The sequence below is a fragment of the Sebastes fasciatus genome, chromosome 17 (genome assembly GCF_043250625.1).
Source record: "Sebastes fasciatus isolate fSebFas1 chromosome 17, fSebFas1.pri, whole genome shotgun sequence".
Lineage (NCBI taxonomy): Eukaryota > Metazoa > Chordata > Actinopteri > Perciformes > Sebastidae > Sebastes > Sebastes fasciatus.
The window spans coordinates 26,924,092-26,942,102 of NC_133811.1; the positions used below are offsets into that span (position 1 = coordinate 26,924,092).

The 18,011-nt window shown below is 42.7% G+C and overlaps 2 protein-coding genes across 8 annotated transcripts; both read left to right on the plus strand.

Moving 5' to 3' along the window:
- Positions 1 to 1,119: 1,119 nt before the first annotated feature.
- Positions 1,120 to 6,905, plus strand: pdia8 (protein disulfide isomerase family A, member 8). 7 transcript variants are annotated; one of them, XR_012590567.1, is made up of 15 exons: positions 1,123 to 1,426; positions 2,100 to 2,178; positions 2,265 to 2,382; positions 2,507 to 2,614; positions 2,861 to 2,990; positions 3,163 to 3,276; positions 3,497 to 3,622; positions 3,701 to 3,883; positions 4,078 to 4,186; positions 4,383 to 4,511; positions 4,663 to 4,742; positions 4,835 to 4,892; positions 5,272 to 5,772; positions 5,814 to 6,156; positions 6,202 to 6,905. XR_012590567.1 is itself a non-coding variant. In XM_074613013.1 (13 exons), the coding sequence occupies exons 1-13, from the start codon at positions 1,263 to 1,265 to the stop codon at positions 4,987 to 4,989; spliced, it is 1,428 nt and encodes a 475-aa protein (XP_074469114.1). In that variant the 5' UTR covers positions 1,120 to 1,262; the 3' UTR covers positions 4,990 to 5,257. The 7 variants fall into 7 exon arrangements, 2 of the variants coding, with proteins under 2 accessions (XP_074469114.1, XP_074469112.1); XR_012590568.1 differs by having other exon boundaries at positions 6,219 to 6,905; XR_012590564.1 differs by having other exon boundaries at positions 5,272 to 6,156.
- Positions 6,906 to 9,359: 2,454 nt separating this feature from the next.
- Positions 9,360 to 16,644, plus strand: cct3 (chaperonin containing TCP1, subunit 3 (gamma)). The gene is made up of 14 exons (XM_074613006.1): positions 9,360 to 9,486; positions 11,675 to 11,736; positions 12,397 to 12,447; positions 12,786 to 12,848; positions 13,429 to 13,525; positions 13,630 to 13,747; positions 14,425 to 14,611; positions 14,704 to 14,853; positions 14,986 to 15,118; positions 15,262 to 15,343; positions 15,432 to 15,612; positions 15,739 to 15,984; positions 16,182 to 16,313; positions 16,411 to 16,644. The coding sequence occupies exons 1-14, from the start codon at positions 9,459 to 9,461 to the stop codon at positions 16,501 to 16,503; spliced, it is 1,623 nt and encodes a 540-aa protein (XP_074469107.1). The 5' UTR covers positions 9,360 to 9,458; the 3' UTR covers positions 16,504 to 16,644.
- Positions 16,645 to 18,011: the final 1,367 nt, after the last annotated feature.

Here is an 18,011-nt window from a genome sequence, read left to right on the forward strand (position 1 = left end):
GGACAATTTGGAAACAAGTTGAACTTTCTTACATTCAGCACACAGACTATATTTAGAGATGGCCGACGCGTCTCCACTTCCAGAAGTGAAACCTAAATATGTAGATAAGGGAGCAGCCATCTTGAGGTTTTGGTGTCATTTGGAGCCAGAGTTTGCTCAGTAGTGATCGTAGACAGCACACTTTAATGGTCTACTTTAAAAAAGGTATATTTATACTTCAAACTGACAGCAAATTATTATTTTTTCCTTCATTGAACAACAAATTTACAAACCAGTCCGGTTGAACATGGTGTGAAAATCCTGACAAATATCTATAATAATAATAATAATGCCAGTGTTGCTACGGCAACAGCTTCGGACCTGTCAGCTACTTCATCAACAAACTGTTTTTCCATACTTTATCAGTAACACAGTAATATTACAGTAATAAATAACACACTAATATTACAGTTATAAATAACTAACATAGTAATATTACAGTAATAAATAACAAAGTAATATTACAGTAATAAATAACTAACATAGTAATATTACAGTAATAAATAACTGACACAGTAATATTACATTAATAAATAACTGACAGTAATAAATAACACAGTAGCATTACAGTAATAAAAAAATAACAGTCATATTACAATAATAAATAAATAACAGTAATATTACAGTAATAAATAAATAACAGTAATATTACAGTAATAAATAACTAACAGTAATGTAACAGTAATAAATAACAATAATAAATAGCTAACAGTAATATTACAGTAATATATATAGAGGGCGCTCTGTGACTGACAGCTTGTTGGACCAATGAGACGGCTACATGGCATCACCTCCAACTGCTGTGGACCAATCAGAGAGCATCTTTCCGGTATTTTCGCTTTACGTCCCGCCTTCCATTTGACAGCTGGAGAGATGATCAAGTTTCACAGGTGAGTACCGGAAAAAATAATCCTGCCTTCACAATAAAACATGTAGATAATCACGGATGCATTAAACCGGGTTATTTAATGTCTCAGTTGTGTGTAAACGAGTTAAATGTTGCGATGACTCAATTTCCCTTTAAAGATATTTAATTTCGTGGTGAAATACTGTGCGTTTGACACAGATATGGGTTTTATTTTGGAATCTTCGACCGGAAACGTGAGTTGTGTCGGTTCCATTGACCGTGTGTGTACCGGAGGTCCTCCTCGGTGTGTAACGGTCACCGTCTCCTTAACGTTTTAACCGTTTTCATCTGAAATCATTCATCGGTTCTGTCCATCATGGCGTCCGCTGCCCGCCTCCTTCCCGCCGTCACCCTCGCGCTGCTGGCTTGTTTTCCCGACGCGGTGTTCTCGCGCAGAGACGTGCTCGAGCTCAGCGACGCAGACTTCGACTACCTGGCAACGGGGCACGAGACCATGCTGGTGAAATTCTACGCTCCATGGTAACGGTTAGCTTTAGCATAGCTAGCTCACAATAATGTAATGTAGATGACGGCGGACCGACAGACTGTTAACCTGTCCTCCTTCATCCCATCATCCTCTTCCTCTCCTCCTTCATCCTTTCATCCTCCTCCTCTCCTCCATTCACCCCCATGTCCTTCCTTTACCTTCTCTTCACCTCCTTCATCCTATCATCCTCTTCCTCTCCTCCATTCACTCCTCTGTCCTTCCTTCATCTCCTCTTCACCTCCTTCATCCTTTCATCCTCTTCCTCTCCTCCATTCGCCCCTCTGTCCTTCCTTTCCTTTCTCTCTTTCCTCACTCATTCCACGTTCCCTTTCCTCCTTTGTTTCCTTCCTTCTTTCCTCCCTTCCTCCTCTTCTCCTCTACTTCTTCCCCTCCTCTCATCCTCGTCCTCCTCTCCTTCATCCCCTCCTCTCCTCTCCTCCTCCCCTTCTTCCCTCCTCTCCTCCTCTTCCTCCCCTCCTTCCTTCCTCTCCTCCTCTTCCTCCCTGCCTTCCCTCCCCTCCTCCTCTTCTTCCCCCCTCCTCCTCTCCTCCCCTCCTTCCTTCCTTGCTCCTTCCTCCCTTCCTTCCTCCTCTCCTCCTCCTCCTCTTCCTCCCTCCTCCCTTCCTTCCTCCTCTCCTCCTCCCCTCCTCCGCTTCCTCCTCTCAGGTGTGCCCACTGTAAGAAGTTGTCTCCAGAGTTTGAGAAAGCAGCGACCAGACTGAAGGGAACCGTCCAGCTGGCTAAGGTACCTTCATCACCATCTTCATTATTAATATTATTATCTCTACCTGTCTCATCTGTCTCTCTCTTGTCCTGTCTCACCGGTCTCAGGTGGACTGTACAGCTCACTCAGAGACCTGTGGGCGTTTCGGGGTGTCAGGTTACCCCACCCTGAAGATCTTCAGGAACGGTAAAGACTCCGCCCCCTACGACGGACCTCGCACCGCAGGTAGAACACACAAATATAGACACACACACACACACACACACACACACACACACACACAAACAAACAGGTGTGTTGAACAGGTGTGTGTGTGTGTGTGTGTGTGTGTGTGTGTGTGTGTGTTCAGATGGGATCTTTCAGCACATGAAGAAGCAGACCGGTCCAGACTCAGTTCACCTGAAGACTGAAGAAGACCTCCAGATCTTCAGCAACCACTATGATGCCAGCGTCGTAGGTATGATACCGTGTCATACGTTACTCTGTTAGTGCATGTGAGCGTGCTCTACTGGCGAGCTCACAACCGCCGCACTGCGCTGCTCTCATACGGCGGTTACAGCTGATAACGGCGTCCAGACCGACAGCGTAGCCCCACCCTCTGGTTCCTCAAGCAACACGCTATGTCACATGACGTCATGCTAGTCATGCTCTGCTACTTTACATTGTTACGGTACTTCATCATGTGACCTTGTGTGTGTCTCAGGTGTGTTTTCAGGTGCAGACAGCTCTCACCTGACAGAGTTTCTGAGAGCTGCAGGTCTGCTGAGAGAACAGTTCAGATTCGCTCACACGACTGACCTGAAGCTGGGGGACAAGTACGGAGTCACCTCTGAGTGAGTACACCTGTTCCCTTATTACCTGGACCTGGACCTGGACCTGGCCGAGGCCTTGTACCTGACCGAGGTACTAGGATCATGTGATCAGTGTAGTTCTACCTGCTGAAGAAGGCCATGCAACGTGGTTGAAAGCTCCAGGGTTACGGTCCGGTTGGTTGTTGTCTTTCAGGAGCGTGCTGCTGTTCAGACCTCCCAGACTGTCCAGTAAGTTTGAGGACAGCGTTGTCGTCTTCAGAGATCACCTGACCATCAGCTCGCTGAGACGCTTCATCAGGGACAACATGTAAGACTCTACCTGTCTCTGTCTCTACCTGTCTCTGTCTCTACCTGTCTGTCTCTCTACCTGTCTCTGTTTCTACCTGTCTGTCTCTACCTGTCTGTCTCTCTACCTGTCTGTGTCTTTACCCGTCTCTACCTGTCTCTGTCTCTACCTGTCTGTCTCTCTACCTGTCTGTGTCTTTACCCGTCTCTACCTGTCTCTGTCTCTACCTGTCTGTCTGCAGTCACGGTCTATGTCCTCACATGACGATGGAGACCAGAGACCGTCTGAGAGTCCGTGACCTGCTGACGGCGTACTACGACCTGGACTACCATCACAACCCCCGAGGGTCCAACTACTGGAGGAACAGGTAGAGTCCGCCTCCACCACCTCCTTACCCGCGCAAGATTTCTGTAGTTAAGCCCCGCCCCCTGTGTCTCGTTGTCAGGGTGATGAAGATGGCGTCTAAATATTCTGGGCGAGGCCTGACATTCTCAGTAGCCAATAAGAAGGACTTCCTGTCTGAGCTGGAGGACGAATTCGGCCTGGGGACCTCAGACGGAGGAGAACTACCATTCATCACGATCCGGACCAAACTGGGCCACAAGTACACCATGAGAGAGGAGTTCACGTAGGTAACCGGGCCCAACCAGGCTAAAGTAATACACCGCGAGAGAAGAGTTTGCGTATATAATCAACGTTCAATGTCTGAACACATGTAGTATGTAAAATGAGTCAGTTTCCTGCTCACCTGTATGACCTCACATGTGTGGAACCAATCAGGTCCCAGTAATCAGGTGGTTGGTTAATGTGTGTGTGTTTCAGGAGAGATGGTCAGTCCTTGGAGAGGTTTCTAGACGATTACTTCGCAGGTCGACTCAAACGTTACATCATGTCTGAACCTGTACCTGAGAAAAATACTGCTGCTGTCAAGGTGAGACTGTTATCCTCACATGGTCTGGTCTGTCAGCCAATGGGAAGAGAGAGAGTGTCCTCACATGTTAGGAGCATCTGTTCCTTTAGCGGTCTTTATTTTTTATTCTCAGTGGACTGTGTTGCCTTTAACCCATGATCCACCAGCACTCTGACCTCTGACCCCTGACCTCTGACCTCTCTTTGTGGTGCTGCAGGTGGTTGTTGCCGAGTCTTTTGATGACGTCGTCAATGATCCAGATAAAGACGTTCTGATCCAGTTTTACTCTCGGTCCTGTCCACACTGCAAGAAACTGGAGCCGGTCTACAAAGAGCTTGCTGAGACGGTACATCATCATCATCAGCTAGTGAACCTTTCTGTAGAACCACATTTCCCCTCAGCCCTGTTGCTTCCTGTAGAAGAAGAAGCAGACGCTGCGTCTCCTTGGCCTTCTAATGATGCAGTATATAATATGACCACTTGTCTCTGTCCATCAGCTGTCCTCTGATCCAAACATGGTCATCGCCAAGATGAACGCTGCTGATAACGACGTCCCGCAAGGATATGACGTCCAGGGGTGAGACCAGATCCATGAGCACTCTTTAGACCAGGACTCTGTGTTGACGAGGGACCAGGTCTTCATTCACGTCTCTCTCTCTCTGTCTTCAGGTATCCCACCATTTACTTCGCTCCGGTTGGTAAAAAGGATGAGCCCATCAGATATGAGGTAAACTTGTCTTCAGGGGGTATAGAGCTCAGAGACTTCCTCTAGTTTAACGTCTCTGTGTCCTCAGGGGGGACGGGAGCTCAGAGACTTCCTCTAGTTTAACGTCTCTGTGTCCTCAGGGGGGACGGGAGCTCAGAGACTTCCTCTAGTTTAACGTCTCTGTGTCCTCAGGGGTTTCTAGAGCTCAGAGACTTCCTCTAGTTTAAAGTCTCTGTGTCCTCAGGGGGGACGGGAGCTCAGAGACTTCCTCTAGTTTAATGTCTCTGTGTCCTCAAGGGGGACGGGAGCTCAGAGACTTCCTCTAGTTTAATGTCTCTGTGTCCTCAGGGGGGACGGGAGCTCAGAGACTTCCTCTAGTTTAACGTCTCTGTGTCCTCAGGGGGGACGGGAGCTCAGAGACTTCCTGAAGTTCCTGAAGAACGAGGCGAGTCCCCGTCTGGTCGGCAGCGGTCTGAAGTCTGAACTCTGACAGATCTTCGTCCAACCAGCTGGTCTCCGTGAGGAGGGGACAGAGTCCTGATCCTGCTGTCAGACCTGGACCTGGACCTGGACCTGGACCTGGACCTAGACCTGGATCTGGACCCGAGAACGTCCAATCAGACTCCCCCGTTACCATGACGTAATAGGTGACATCACCAGTCTGCCTGTTTTATTTATTTTTGGAGGTGTGTGGGTGTTGGACTGAGGGAGCGTGGTCACTGCTGAAAGGCTTTCTGGGTAACGCAGCGCCGCCAAAGTGTCGGCAGGTTAAACCAACGTGGTCAGTTTTTACTATCAGACGTTTTTCTTCTTTAAACATTTGTTGATTTATTGATTTATTAGATGAACTCGCATGGCGTCAAATAATTCCCTAATATTACCATTAAAATATAGCATAAAAGTTATATAAAAATTCATACACATTAAATTATACCATAACAGTTATATAATAATTAATACACATTAGAAAGAATCCATTCAAATATAAATAACATATTCAAAAGTCTATTTTAATACAATATTCACATATTTACATTCAAAGAGTTATTGGTCACTGTAATTCCTCTTATTCCCAGATTAAAGTGGTAAATTTACAATAAAATAACTCAAATATTCTGAGATTTTAAAGTAAAAAATATGCAAGAAAAAACGTGAAAATTCTTTGAGGTTAAAGTGACCGTCTGGGTGGTGTTCTTAGGTGGACGGCCAGATACACGTTTCCTTTCAGGTTCCTTCTGTGTTCATTTATGAACATAAATAAATAGTAATATAATTCATATATCTGGTGACCTCAGTGTTTACCGATGCCGTTCCAATTCTTGTAAATCAGTGACTTAAATCTCCGAGATTATCTGAGTGTTTTCTCTGAATATTACCCCGTCCCCCGGCTCTGTTGTTGTTATAATAATATAATAATAATGATAATATAATAATAATTCCTCCTGTTGGCCAACAACAATCATTAACGCAGCAAAAAGCTGTTTCAATACAAATAAATATAAGTTTTGTTTGAAGATGGACGGTGGACTTTAAGGTCAGCTTCATGGATCAGAAGTACGGTGCCAATAATCTGTTTTAGTCAGTTATGTTTGTTACTGATTATTAATCTCACCATTGTTGTTTTTAGTCTTTATGATGACAGAAAATTGTCAAATTCTCAGACTGACGTCTTCTTCAGATGTCTGGTTTTGTCGATCATTCATTAATGATTCCATCAGTTGATTCATTGACTGATTTTATAAACTGACTCAAATCATCACACAAAAACATTTTATTTTATTGTCTCATGTCTTTTCAAACGTACTGTCATTACATGCAACTGTGAATTTCATGCACTGTTTTTTTATTCATATTTATTTGATGCAAAGTAATTTATTTATCGATTTCATCATCTGTGGAAACTGTTTTTTATTGATTTGAACGTTAGCGGAGCCTCTTTGTACATTTAGTGACAAACTGATGCAAAAATCTATTCTGAGCCTTATTTTACAGTCTGAAGAGGAATATTTAATAAAACTCTGACTGATACGAGAACAGTGTCTGTTTACTGAAGTAATACCACGTTACACGACATCTTTATGGTAATATATCTGATGATAAACACTAGAATTATTAAAATAAATAATATAACAAATAAATTCATAATATAAGGAAATCTATATGTAATAATAAAAAGTCAAACATTTTAAATAGACAATCAATAAAAGCAGTGATAAACCTCCTCTTAAAGCACTGAAATACACGCCAAATCCAATTTGAAAAATATTTCAAATAAATTCTGTATAAATATATATATATATATATATAGTATATGCATTTATTTATACGGTATATGTGCATATTTATATATATGCATGTATATATATGTATATATATACATGCATATATACTGTACATATATATATATATATTTATGCATACATACATGCATATATGTGTGTGTGTATATATATATATAAATGGTAAACAGTGTATTCTCATAAGGCTACCAGGAAGCCTGCAATGACTGCCCTTCACCGTCAGGCCCGTTGGCGCTGGTGTCGACAACACAGACAATGGAACCTGAACATGTGGGGGAATGTCATGTTCAGTGATGAGTCCAGGTTCTGTCTGCCAAAGTTGGATGGCAGGGTCAAAATATGGAGACGACGTGGAGAACGCTATGCTGATTGTTGAGCCGATGGAGTAACAGCTTTTGGTGGGGGCAGTGTCATTGTGTGGGGGGGGGGCATCTTCCTCACTGGCAAAACAAGGCTTGTCATCATTGAAGGCCATCTCAATGCAGTGAGATATCGGGATGAGATTCTACAGCCAGTGGCGATCCCATATCTCCACAATCTGACACCTAACTTCATCCTCAAAGATGACAACGCTCCCCCCACAGAGCCAGGGTTATCACAGACTACCTCCACATTGTGGGAGTAGAGAGAATGGAACGGCCTGCCAAGAGTCCAGACCTCAACCCAATTCAACACTTGTAGGATCAGCTTGTACGTGTTAGAGTGACCATCATAACCACGCTGGCTGACCTGCAACGAATCCTGGTTGACGTGTGACCAGGTTGGTGACCAGCATGAGGAGGAGGTGCCGGGCTGTTGTGGCTGTGTATGGATCTTCCACCGCTACTGAGGCTCCTGACGGTGTATTAAAGGGACTATTTGTAACTTTTTAAGCGTATAAATGTAGCGGGTCGCCACACATGCGCGCTCACATACGTGCATTCGCGTGTGGCCGCTGCCTCTCCAACTCTGCCTGCCTGCCTTCGCTCAGAGAGCGCGCGCGTTCTCAGCTCGCTCCACCTCTAGACGTGAACGCGCGCTCACTCCACACTGCAGAAGAGTTAGTTTAGCTCTGAGAATATCTAGTGAATGTTCAGTGGACGTTTGTGCAGAAAAAAAATGCTGCAGCTCCTCCAGACCAACAGAGGTTTCCCGTGTCTTGTGAAGTGACGGAGCTCCTTAGCTAGTAACTTTATCGTCTCATTACTGACCGGGTGCCGGTGTCTCACTGCTCTCTCCGGCTGTGGGCGGAGAGAGTAGGGAGACACGCTGCAGAGCCCGCTGCATCAGCCTGTGCTGAGGCAGTAAAAGCCAACACTAAGATCAGATCTAAATCATGTTCATGGAGAGACCTTCGTCTGGTCAGCTAACATTACTGCCAAGCAGCTGAAATATAGAGTGATATTGTGGTTTTAGCTGACGTGTGTCGCCTCACTGTTTTGAGCGATGCTCGTTCAGGTATATTTAGAGCGAGCAAGCACGAGCTCGACGCTGACTTTCGTTGATTTCGCGGCCACAGGTGTCGCTGTTAAGAAGCATTTCTGAAAGTTACAAATAGTCCCTTTAAATGAATAAAGTGTAAAATTGCCAATATGTCTTGTTTGTTCCTTGTTACTGATAGAGAGTTCAATCATCCAATCCACCAAACAACTCCAAACAAGAGTCAATACCAACAGGAGAAAACACTGTTTACCATTGGCAGAGCATTTTGGCAAATTTTTCTTGGGCGCTACCCACATAATCAGCTGTGCTGCTCATCCCACAAATGCATGATCCTTACAAGTTGGACATCATTGCGAAGGTAAATAAACAGGCTTTCCAACGATGTAAAATACAATGCCAATTAACATTGTAACAACAGAGAAATAATCCATCAAACACGAGTTTCCAAACTTTGTTTTTCCAGTATATATAGGCATATATATATACTTAAATATATATACATATATATGTATATATATATGCCTATATATATAAATAAGTATATATATATATATTTTAGAACACAATAATAAAAGTAACTAAACTTCAGACTAACGATAAATAATAAATGTATAATCATGTAAACTTCTAAAGGGGACTGGTTGGTTTTCACCATAAAAGGCTGAGCCTCTGTTTCCACTGATTAGTTGTACTCTCTCAGCTCACTGACTCTGACTCCATTGGTGGACGCGCCTGTCTGTCATATTGATCCTCTCCGCTGATTGGTCAGGCTACAGGTTGTTGTCCCGCCCCCTCTGGTTAGCCCCTCCCTCTTCTCGTGTCTCCCAGAACCTTCCAGGCTGCAGCTCTCCGGTACAGCTTCACGATGATGGGCCAGCAGGTTGTAGTGCTCAGTGAGTATCCCAAAAACGGTTCCATTACATGTAAAACTCTCTTACGTTAACGGGGAGTCTGCCGGTTACCGGGACTCTCCGGTTTGGAGCCGTTAGCCGTCAGAGCGGCTCGGCTGCGACACAAAGCGGAGACCGGCTAGCTAGCATGCTAACAGAGCATGTGCGTCCTAACCAGGCTAACTGTTAGCATCAGTGAGCTAACCAGACTACACCCAGCCGGTGTTAGCATCACTGGCTCGTGTCGCATGTTTTCAGTGAGATGTTAGATCAGGGCTCTCTAAGCAACATGCAGCTCCTCAGCTCCTCTCCAGTGGCTCCCTGCGGATTTATAAAAATGGAAATGAATAACTGTTTATTTGTTTACATTTTCATTTTTATGTATCATTGCTGTAGGTCTATGGTACGACGGAGTATTACGGCCACATTGAGGGGAAATAAATAAATCTGAGACATAGAATAGAATAAAGTCAGAATATTATAAAGTAGTTTAGTAATTTTACGTGTTATTTTCATTTTTCTCGTAAAGTTAGGACTTTTTTTTCTCGTTATAATACGACTTTATTCTTGTAATATTATAACTTTATTCTCGTTATATTATGACGTCATTCTCGTAATAATACAACTTTTTTTTCTCATTAGGTAATGACTTTTTTTCTCGTAAAGTTATGACTTCTTTCTCGTAATATTTTGACTTTTTTCTCGTAATAAGACGACTTTATTCTAGTAATATTACGACTTTATTCTCGTAAAATTATGACTTTATTCTCGTAATATTATGACTTTTATTCTCTTAATATTACGACTTTTATTCTCGTAATATTGTGACTTTATTCTCTTAATATTATGACTTTATTATCGTAATATTATGACTTATTCTCTCAATATTACGACCTTATTCTCTCAATATTACGACTTTATTCTCGTAATATTATGACTTTATTCTCGTAATATTACGACCTTTATTCTCTTAATATTACGACCTTTATTCTCTTAATATTACGACCTTTATTCTCTTAATATTACGACTTTATTCTTGTAATATTACGACTTTATTCTTGTAATATTAAGACTTTTTTCTCGTAATATTTTGACTTTTTTCTCGTTAAGTTAGGACTCTATTCTCATAATATTATGACTTTATTCTAGTAATATTACGACTTTATTCTTGTAATATTACGACTTTATTCTTGTAATATTACGACTTTATTCTTGTAATATTAAGACTTTATTCTTGTAATATTAAGACTTTATTCTGTAAATCTCAGATGTTTTTCCCTCCAATGTGGTCCTAATATTCCGTAGTACATTGTCTCTTGGGTCCTCACTGCATTAGACTTATATACTTTATATTTAGTCTATAAACTGTGTTATCTTCATCACTGCTCAAATGTTTTGTGGCTCCAGACAGATTTTTTTGTTTTGTTTTTTGCCTAAAATGTCTCTTTTGATAGTAAAAGTTGCTGACTCCTGTGCTAGGCTAAGCTAAGCTAACACATCCTCATTACTCTGCATAATACAGTTAGCTAGTAGCTAGCAGGCTAACGCTTCTGCATCATTGTTCTGGAGTTACTCACTCTGGAGTTCAGTCTGCCAGCCAGACCCCGTTCACATTATACTCAATTTAACATACAACGTGTAAAACCATAACGTAAATCACAACATAAACCATAACGAATGGTTTTGTGACTCCTAAAGAAAGACTTTATATTTCGGCTGATGTTAAATTTCAACAGCTCTTCTCTGAAATAACTAAAGCGGGTTTTAGTTTCCTGGATAGTGGGCCGTAGGACCTGCTGCTGTCTGTGTTAATAATGTAAATCCTCTAATCTGATGTTAGCTAACAGTGCTGTTAGCTAACAGTGCTAATGCTAGCAGATACAGCGCATCATCTTTTGTTGGGGCAGCCACACCCTCACTGAGCTGCTGCTGAGGGATCGATCACACGTTGCATTGATCAGTTATTGGTTATCATGTTGTGGTGAAACATGGTGGATATTGTCTTTTTATTGTGTTTAAATGCGTCTCATTTTCTAAAGCTAAAAAATTGTATAATACCTAACGTTACAGTTTTATTCATATAAATGTATTGTTTATATATTTATGTATGTATGTATGTATGTATATATATATATATCAATCAATCAATCAATCAATAATCTGAATCTGAGTGTGTTTGTTTTCTCTGCAGACCAGAACATCAAGAGAGAGTCAGGACGTAAAGTCCAGTCTGGAAACATCAACGCTGCCAAGGTCAGTCTCTGCTCTGGTCCCAACCCAGAAAATATCACTCATATTTCCATATTTCCTCTCAGGACATCCCATCATACATCCCATCATACATTCCTGTCTGTAGTAATAACAACAGATATCAGCTGAGACACTTGGTTGAAATAGCAGCTGCAGACTAGATGACTTTATGTTGAGTGTTGATGGAGCAGCTGCATAGCCTGGCACTGATCCATCCAAACTCCATTCAGAAAACAACCATTTTAAAAGTTGTTTGCTTGTCGTCTTGGTAACAGACCTGACAAAGCATGAATTCAGACTTTTTATTAATCGGCATCATTATGTAGTTATTTCAGCATCATTTTGATCTGTTTATTGATATTAAATCACAGCACAATCTGTTTATTTTGGGTTCATACCTCAGTAGCTGCTAGATACAGTCACAAAGTTGTTGGTATTTATGGAGACAAGCTCATCCTCTTCCAGCGCGCTGAGAACACAAATGATACCGGCGGTCCAACTCACGCCACTAAAGGGAGGTGAAAATTTGCTTCACTCTTGGTGTGAACACAGTTTAATGCAACCAGTTATGAGACCAGACTGGTTTTAAAGGTCACTGAGGTCATCCTGTTCTGTTGTCTGTGTGGTCATGTGACGCGCTGCTGTTGTTGTTGTGTGTTTCAGACCATCGCAGATGTGATCAGGACCTGCCTCGGCCCGCGGGCCATGATGAAGGTCAGAACACTGGTCTTTAATTTACACAGTGATGATGCAGCTTTAAATTATTATTGATTTCTTCTGTAGGTAGCCGTGTAATAAGAGGGATAATGTACAGCTAGCGAGTCATTATAGTGTAATAAACCCCTTCAACGTTGCCCTGAACAGGTTTATTACACTATAAAGACCCGCTGGCTGTACAACATCCCGTACATAGCAGAGTTCAGTCAGTAGATGGATCATTTGGGTTAAAGATATTTAATTTAGTGTGTCATACATCTAATAAAACATAAAACAATTATTAAAATAGTTAGTGATTTGATTTATCAGTTGATTGATCTTGTGTGTTTGTGTAGATGTTGCTGGACCCCATGGGGGGGATCGTGATGACCAACGATGGAAACGCCATCCTCAGAGAGGTGAGGAGGCCGCTTGTTATTATTGTCAAATAATTTTTTTTATGAAAATCATGTTTGTTAGTGTTGTGTATACATTCCAGTTGTTACGAGGGCTCACATCATTTTATCTGTTCAAAATGTACCTTAAAGGGAGATTTGTCAAGTATTTAATACTCTTATCAAAATGGGAGTGGACAAATATGCTGCTTAATGCAAATATATGTATATATTTATTATTGGAAATCAATTAACAACACAAAACAGTGACAGATATTGTCCAGAAACTTTGCTGTTGTTGCCAAACAGGCAACAAAGGTCGTTGACGAATATATTCTGTCGTAGTTTTCGTTAATAAAGGTAACACTGTCATATAGATAAACAATTTATAACAAAAGATTACAGCAACGTCTATAGTAAAATCCTTCAGATTCCTGAATTCAGCTGCTTTTATGAAGCTAAAACTGAGGTTATTGTTCACCGGCGGTCCCAGAGGACCTGACAGAGCTTCAGAGAGCCGACAGTCTGATAATACCACCTAGTGTACAGAGTCGTAGCCCAGCCTAGTGGTCATCACTGAGGACCCCTATCTCCATGGTAACAGATCCAGGTTCAGCATCCTGCAGCCAAGTCCATGATCGAGATCAGCCGCACACAGGATGAAGAGGTGGGAGACGGGACCACGACCGTCATCATCCTGGGTGAGTCATTATTATTATTATTATTATTATTATTATCATTATTATTATTATTATCACTATTGTTATTATTGTTATAGCTCATTAATCTGACTATCTGGGTGCAGCGGGGGAGATGCTGTCAGTAGCGGAGCTGTTCCTGGAGCAGCAGATGCATCCGACGGTGGTGATAGGCGCCTACCGACAGGCTCTGGATGACATGCTGGATACTCTGAAGGAGATCAGGTACACACTCAGGCCTCTGGGGCTTTTATTGTGAAGAAGGAGACCTTCATGTCAGTGTTAGCATTAGCTTTGGGATGCTAATGTTGTTAGGAAGCCTTCATTGTGTGCTTGCACCATGGATGTATAATCAGACGTGGATACGGCGCCGCCAGCGGCCTCTCGCAGTGTTGCAGATAAAATCATTTTCCCCTCAGAGCTGCATTATAAAAGAGACGTCTGTAAAACTGACAGGACGCCTCCAGCTGATAACAAACTCCAGTACGACTCTTTATATTCTCAATGTTTGATCCATGGAGGTTTGATATTTGTAAAACTTTACTCGAGCCAAGACAAGCGATTTAAACATCTGTGACATAATCACGGTGTAAAGTCTACGGGCCAGCAGGAGAAACACTAAGCATGCTCAGCGACGCTATATTTAGAATATTTTCACCGCTGTTGGACAGCCTTTCTGATGGGGAACTGAAGCTGTTATCTGTGTTTTCTTCAAAGCCACCAGACTCCATTAAAAAAAACCCACTAATTATACTGTAGACCAGCTGCTCCTGTGTTCTGAGAGGTAAAATTTGTGTTTTTTTTAATGGAGTCCGGTGTGGTTGAAGCCTGAACCATCCCTGTAAAACTGCAGTAACGGCTCATTTTGTCGCTGGTTGACCTTTAACCCCTGCTGTCCTCAGCACCCCCGTGGACACGTCAGACCGCTCCATGATGCTGAAGATCGTCCACTCTGCCATCAACACCAAAGCTCTGAGCCGCTGGTCTGAGCTGGCCTGCAGCATCGCTCTGGACGCCGTCCGCACGGTGGAACTGGAGGACAACGGACGCAAAGAGATCGACATCAAGAAGTACGCCAAAGTGGAGAAGGTACGACTACTTCCTGTCTCAGCAGCAGCAGCAGCAGCAGCAGCACTCCCGCTCTGATGGGTCATCCTGACACCTCCTGTTATTGTGTTCAGGTTCCAGGTGGGATCATCGAGGACTCGTGTGTCCTGAAAGGTGTGATGGTGAACAAAGACGTGACGCACCCGAGGATGAGACGCCTCATCAAAGAGCCACGCATCATCCTGCTGGATTGTTCTCTGGAGTACAAGAAGGGAGAGAGCCAGGTAACACACCTATATACTATATATACAGTATGTATACCAGTGTATAAGTGTGTGTGTGTGTATATATATATATATATATATATATATATGTGCGTGTGTTTGAACTTGTTATGTATAATGTGTGTGTGTCAGACGGACATAGAGATCAGTAAGGAGGAGGACTTTGCCAGAATCCTGCAGATGGAGGAAGAATACATCCAGCTGATCTGTGAGGACATCATCCGCCTTAAACCAGACCTGGTCTTCACCGAGAAAGGGGTCTCAGGTACACACACACATTCACAGACACACATTGCTTCAGGACTGGGTCCTGGATTAGGTCCTGGTCCCAGGCATCAGGTCATTAGGTCTCATGACTTGTAGAGAACAAAGATGGAGGCTAAACAAGAGCCTGTTGTGTCCTCTCAGATCTGGCTCAGCACTACCTGATGAAGGCCAACATCACCGCCATCCGCCGCGTCAGGAAGACCGACAACAACCGCATCGCCAGGTAAACAGGAAGCAGCCAATCAGCTCTCAGCAGACACAGGAAGCAGTCACCATCATGTATGTAACCTCTCTCTCTCTCTTTCTCTCAGGGCGTGTGGTGCTCGTATCGCCAGTCGGACCGACGAGCTGCGTGAGGAAGACGTGGGTACGGGGGCGGGGCTGTTTGAAGTGAAGAAGATTGGTGACGAGTATTTCACCTTCGTCACCGAGTGTAAAGATCCTAAAGCGTGCACCATCCTGCTGAGAGGAGCCAGCAAGGAGATCCTCGCCGTGAGAACACTTCCTTGTTTTTATCTATTTAACCTTTTGTGCTGACATCATAACCCCTGCTGCTGACATCATCACTCCTGCTGCTGACATCATCACACCTGTCCTCTTCTTCTTGTGTTTGTTCAGGAGGTGGAGAGGAACCTGCAGGACGCCATGCAGGTGTGTCGTAACGTGCTGCTGGATCCCTTCCTGTTGCCAGGCGGCGGCGCTATTGAGATGGCGGTGTCGAAGCGTCTGATGGAGCGTTCCCGCGCTTTCACCGGCATCGAACAGTGGCCGTACCGCGCCGTGGCCCAGGCCCTGGAGGTCATCCCCCGGACCTTGATCCAGAACTGTGGTGCCTCCACCATCAGAGTGCTCACCTCACTGAGGGTACAACTTTATTTATAACATCAATTACTTTATTTATAACATCAATAACTATATTTATAATGTCAATAACTTTATTGATAATTAGTGCTTTGCCCATTCAAAACGTACTGCTTGCTAGGTCTCCCAGCATTGATCATTTAGTCATCGTATGGATATCCTGTATTGATGTATGTGTTCGTGTGTGTGTGTGTTTGCAGGCCAAACACACTCAGGAGAACAGCGTGAATTGGGGTGTTGATGGTGAGACAGGCTGTCTGTCTGATATGATGTCTCTGGGGATCTGGGAGCCGCTGGCTGTTAAAGCTCAGACCTACAAGACCGCCGTCGAGGTCAGAAAATATCACACTCATACCAACAATACTAGTACTACTAATACTACTGCTGATACCTAATGATAAATACTGACTCTACCTGTGTGTTGTTCAGACGGCCATCTTGTTGCTGCGTATCGATGACATCGTCTCTGGTCACAAGAAGAAGGACAAAGACGATCAGCAGATGGGACCGGGAACCGAGTAGATCCACATCGATCCAGATCAGAGTCACTCCAACTGTGTGTGTGTGTGTGTGTGCGCAAGTATGCATGTGTGTGTGTCTATGTGGGGACCAGGCGACTCACTGAAACAAAAAAACGTTCAATAAAGTCAAAGTTAGAAAGTTGTTGCTGATGTTTGTGTTTATTTCTTACATCCATCATCTGTAACCTCTTATCCTGGTGGTGGTGGGGGGTGCTGGAGCTGATCCCAGCTGACATTGGGCGAAGGCGGGGTTCACCCTGGACAGGTCTCCAGACTGTCACAGGGCTGACACATAGAGACAGACAACCATTCACACTCACATTTAGAGTCAACAAGTAACCTGCATGTCTTTGGACTGTGGGAGGAAACCGGAGAAAACCCATGCTAACACGGGGAGAACATGCAAACTCCACACAGAAGGGCCCCACGCCGGATTTGAACCTGCGACCCTCTTGCTGTGAGGCGACGGTGCTAAACACTCTGCAGCCGTATTTCTCACGTTAGTTTAAAAAAACTCCCCTGCAGACTCTGTTCTGCAGCTTCACCACCTGCTCATCAGACCTGAGGCCTGTACTACGAAGCGAATTCAACATACCCAGGGTATCTTCTCGTTATCTGGCTTAACTAACCCTAACAACCACAATCCCGGTAAGTCCTACGACGCTGGTTATCAACCCAGAGTTTCTCAGTTTGGATATGAGCGTGTTCACATGAACGGGGAGGTGTCACATAATCAGACTAATAGTAACAAAGTTGAAGTTGTCATGCAGGAAGGACAGCTGGTAAAAGAAAAAATCGCCGATTTGTGAATGTAAATTAACAGATTTATTTATTTAACAGAATACTCAAAAGTCAGACATAGTTGTCTAGATGGGGCAGTGATATTATAAATAGCTTTTAAGTGATGAATCAGTTAGTTATGCCACACTGTGTCCTTTATTATGACTGTAATTTCTTCATATGTGTGCAATATTATTATATGATCTGCTCACCGAGCTCTGATGGTCAGTAGGTGGTGCTTTTATAGGATTTGATCTCTTATCTGGAACATAACCTGCTCTGGAGCAGGTCAGGTGTTCAGCATCAGTTACCATGGTAACCAGTGTGAACTGGGTTAGGGTATAGGGTATTTGTACTTATTTAATTGATGTAGTTACTCTTATTTATTTATATTAAATTTATTATTTTATTTATTTGTATTTATTCATATTGATTTTTATTTATTTTATATGATTTTTTGTATAATTTTTTACTTATTTAATGAAATAACTTATATTTATTTAATTGTTAATATTTATTTTTGGGGATCTAGCCCGGTAAATATTTACATAGATTTTTTAAAATGTATCTTATATTATTTTATGTATTATTTGTACTTATTTAATTAATGTATTTACACTCATTTATTTATATTAAATTTATTATTTGAATTTATTCATATTGATTTTTACTCATTATTTTATATATTATTTTTTACGTATTTAATGAATGAATTTATATTTATTTAAT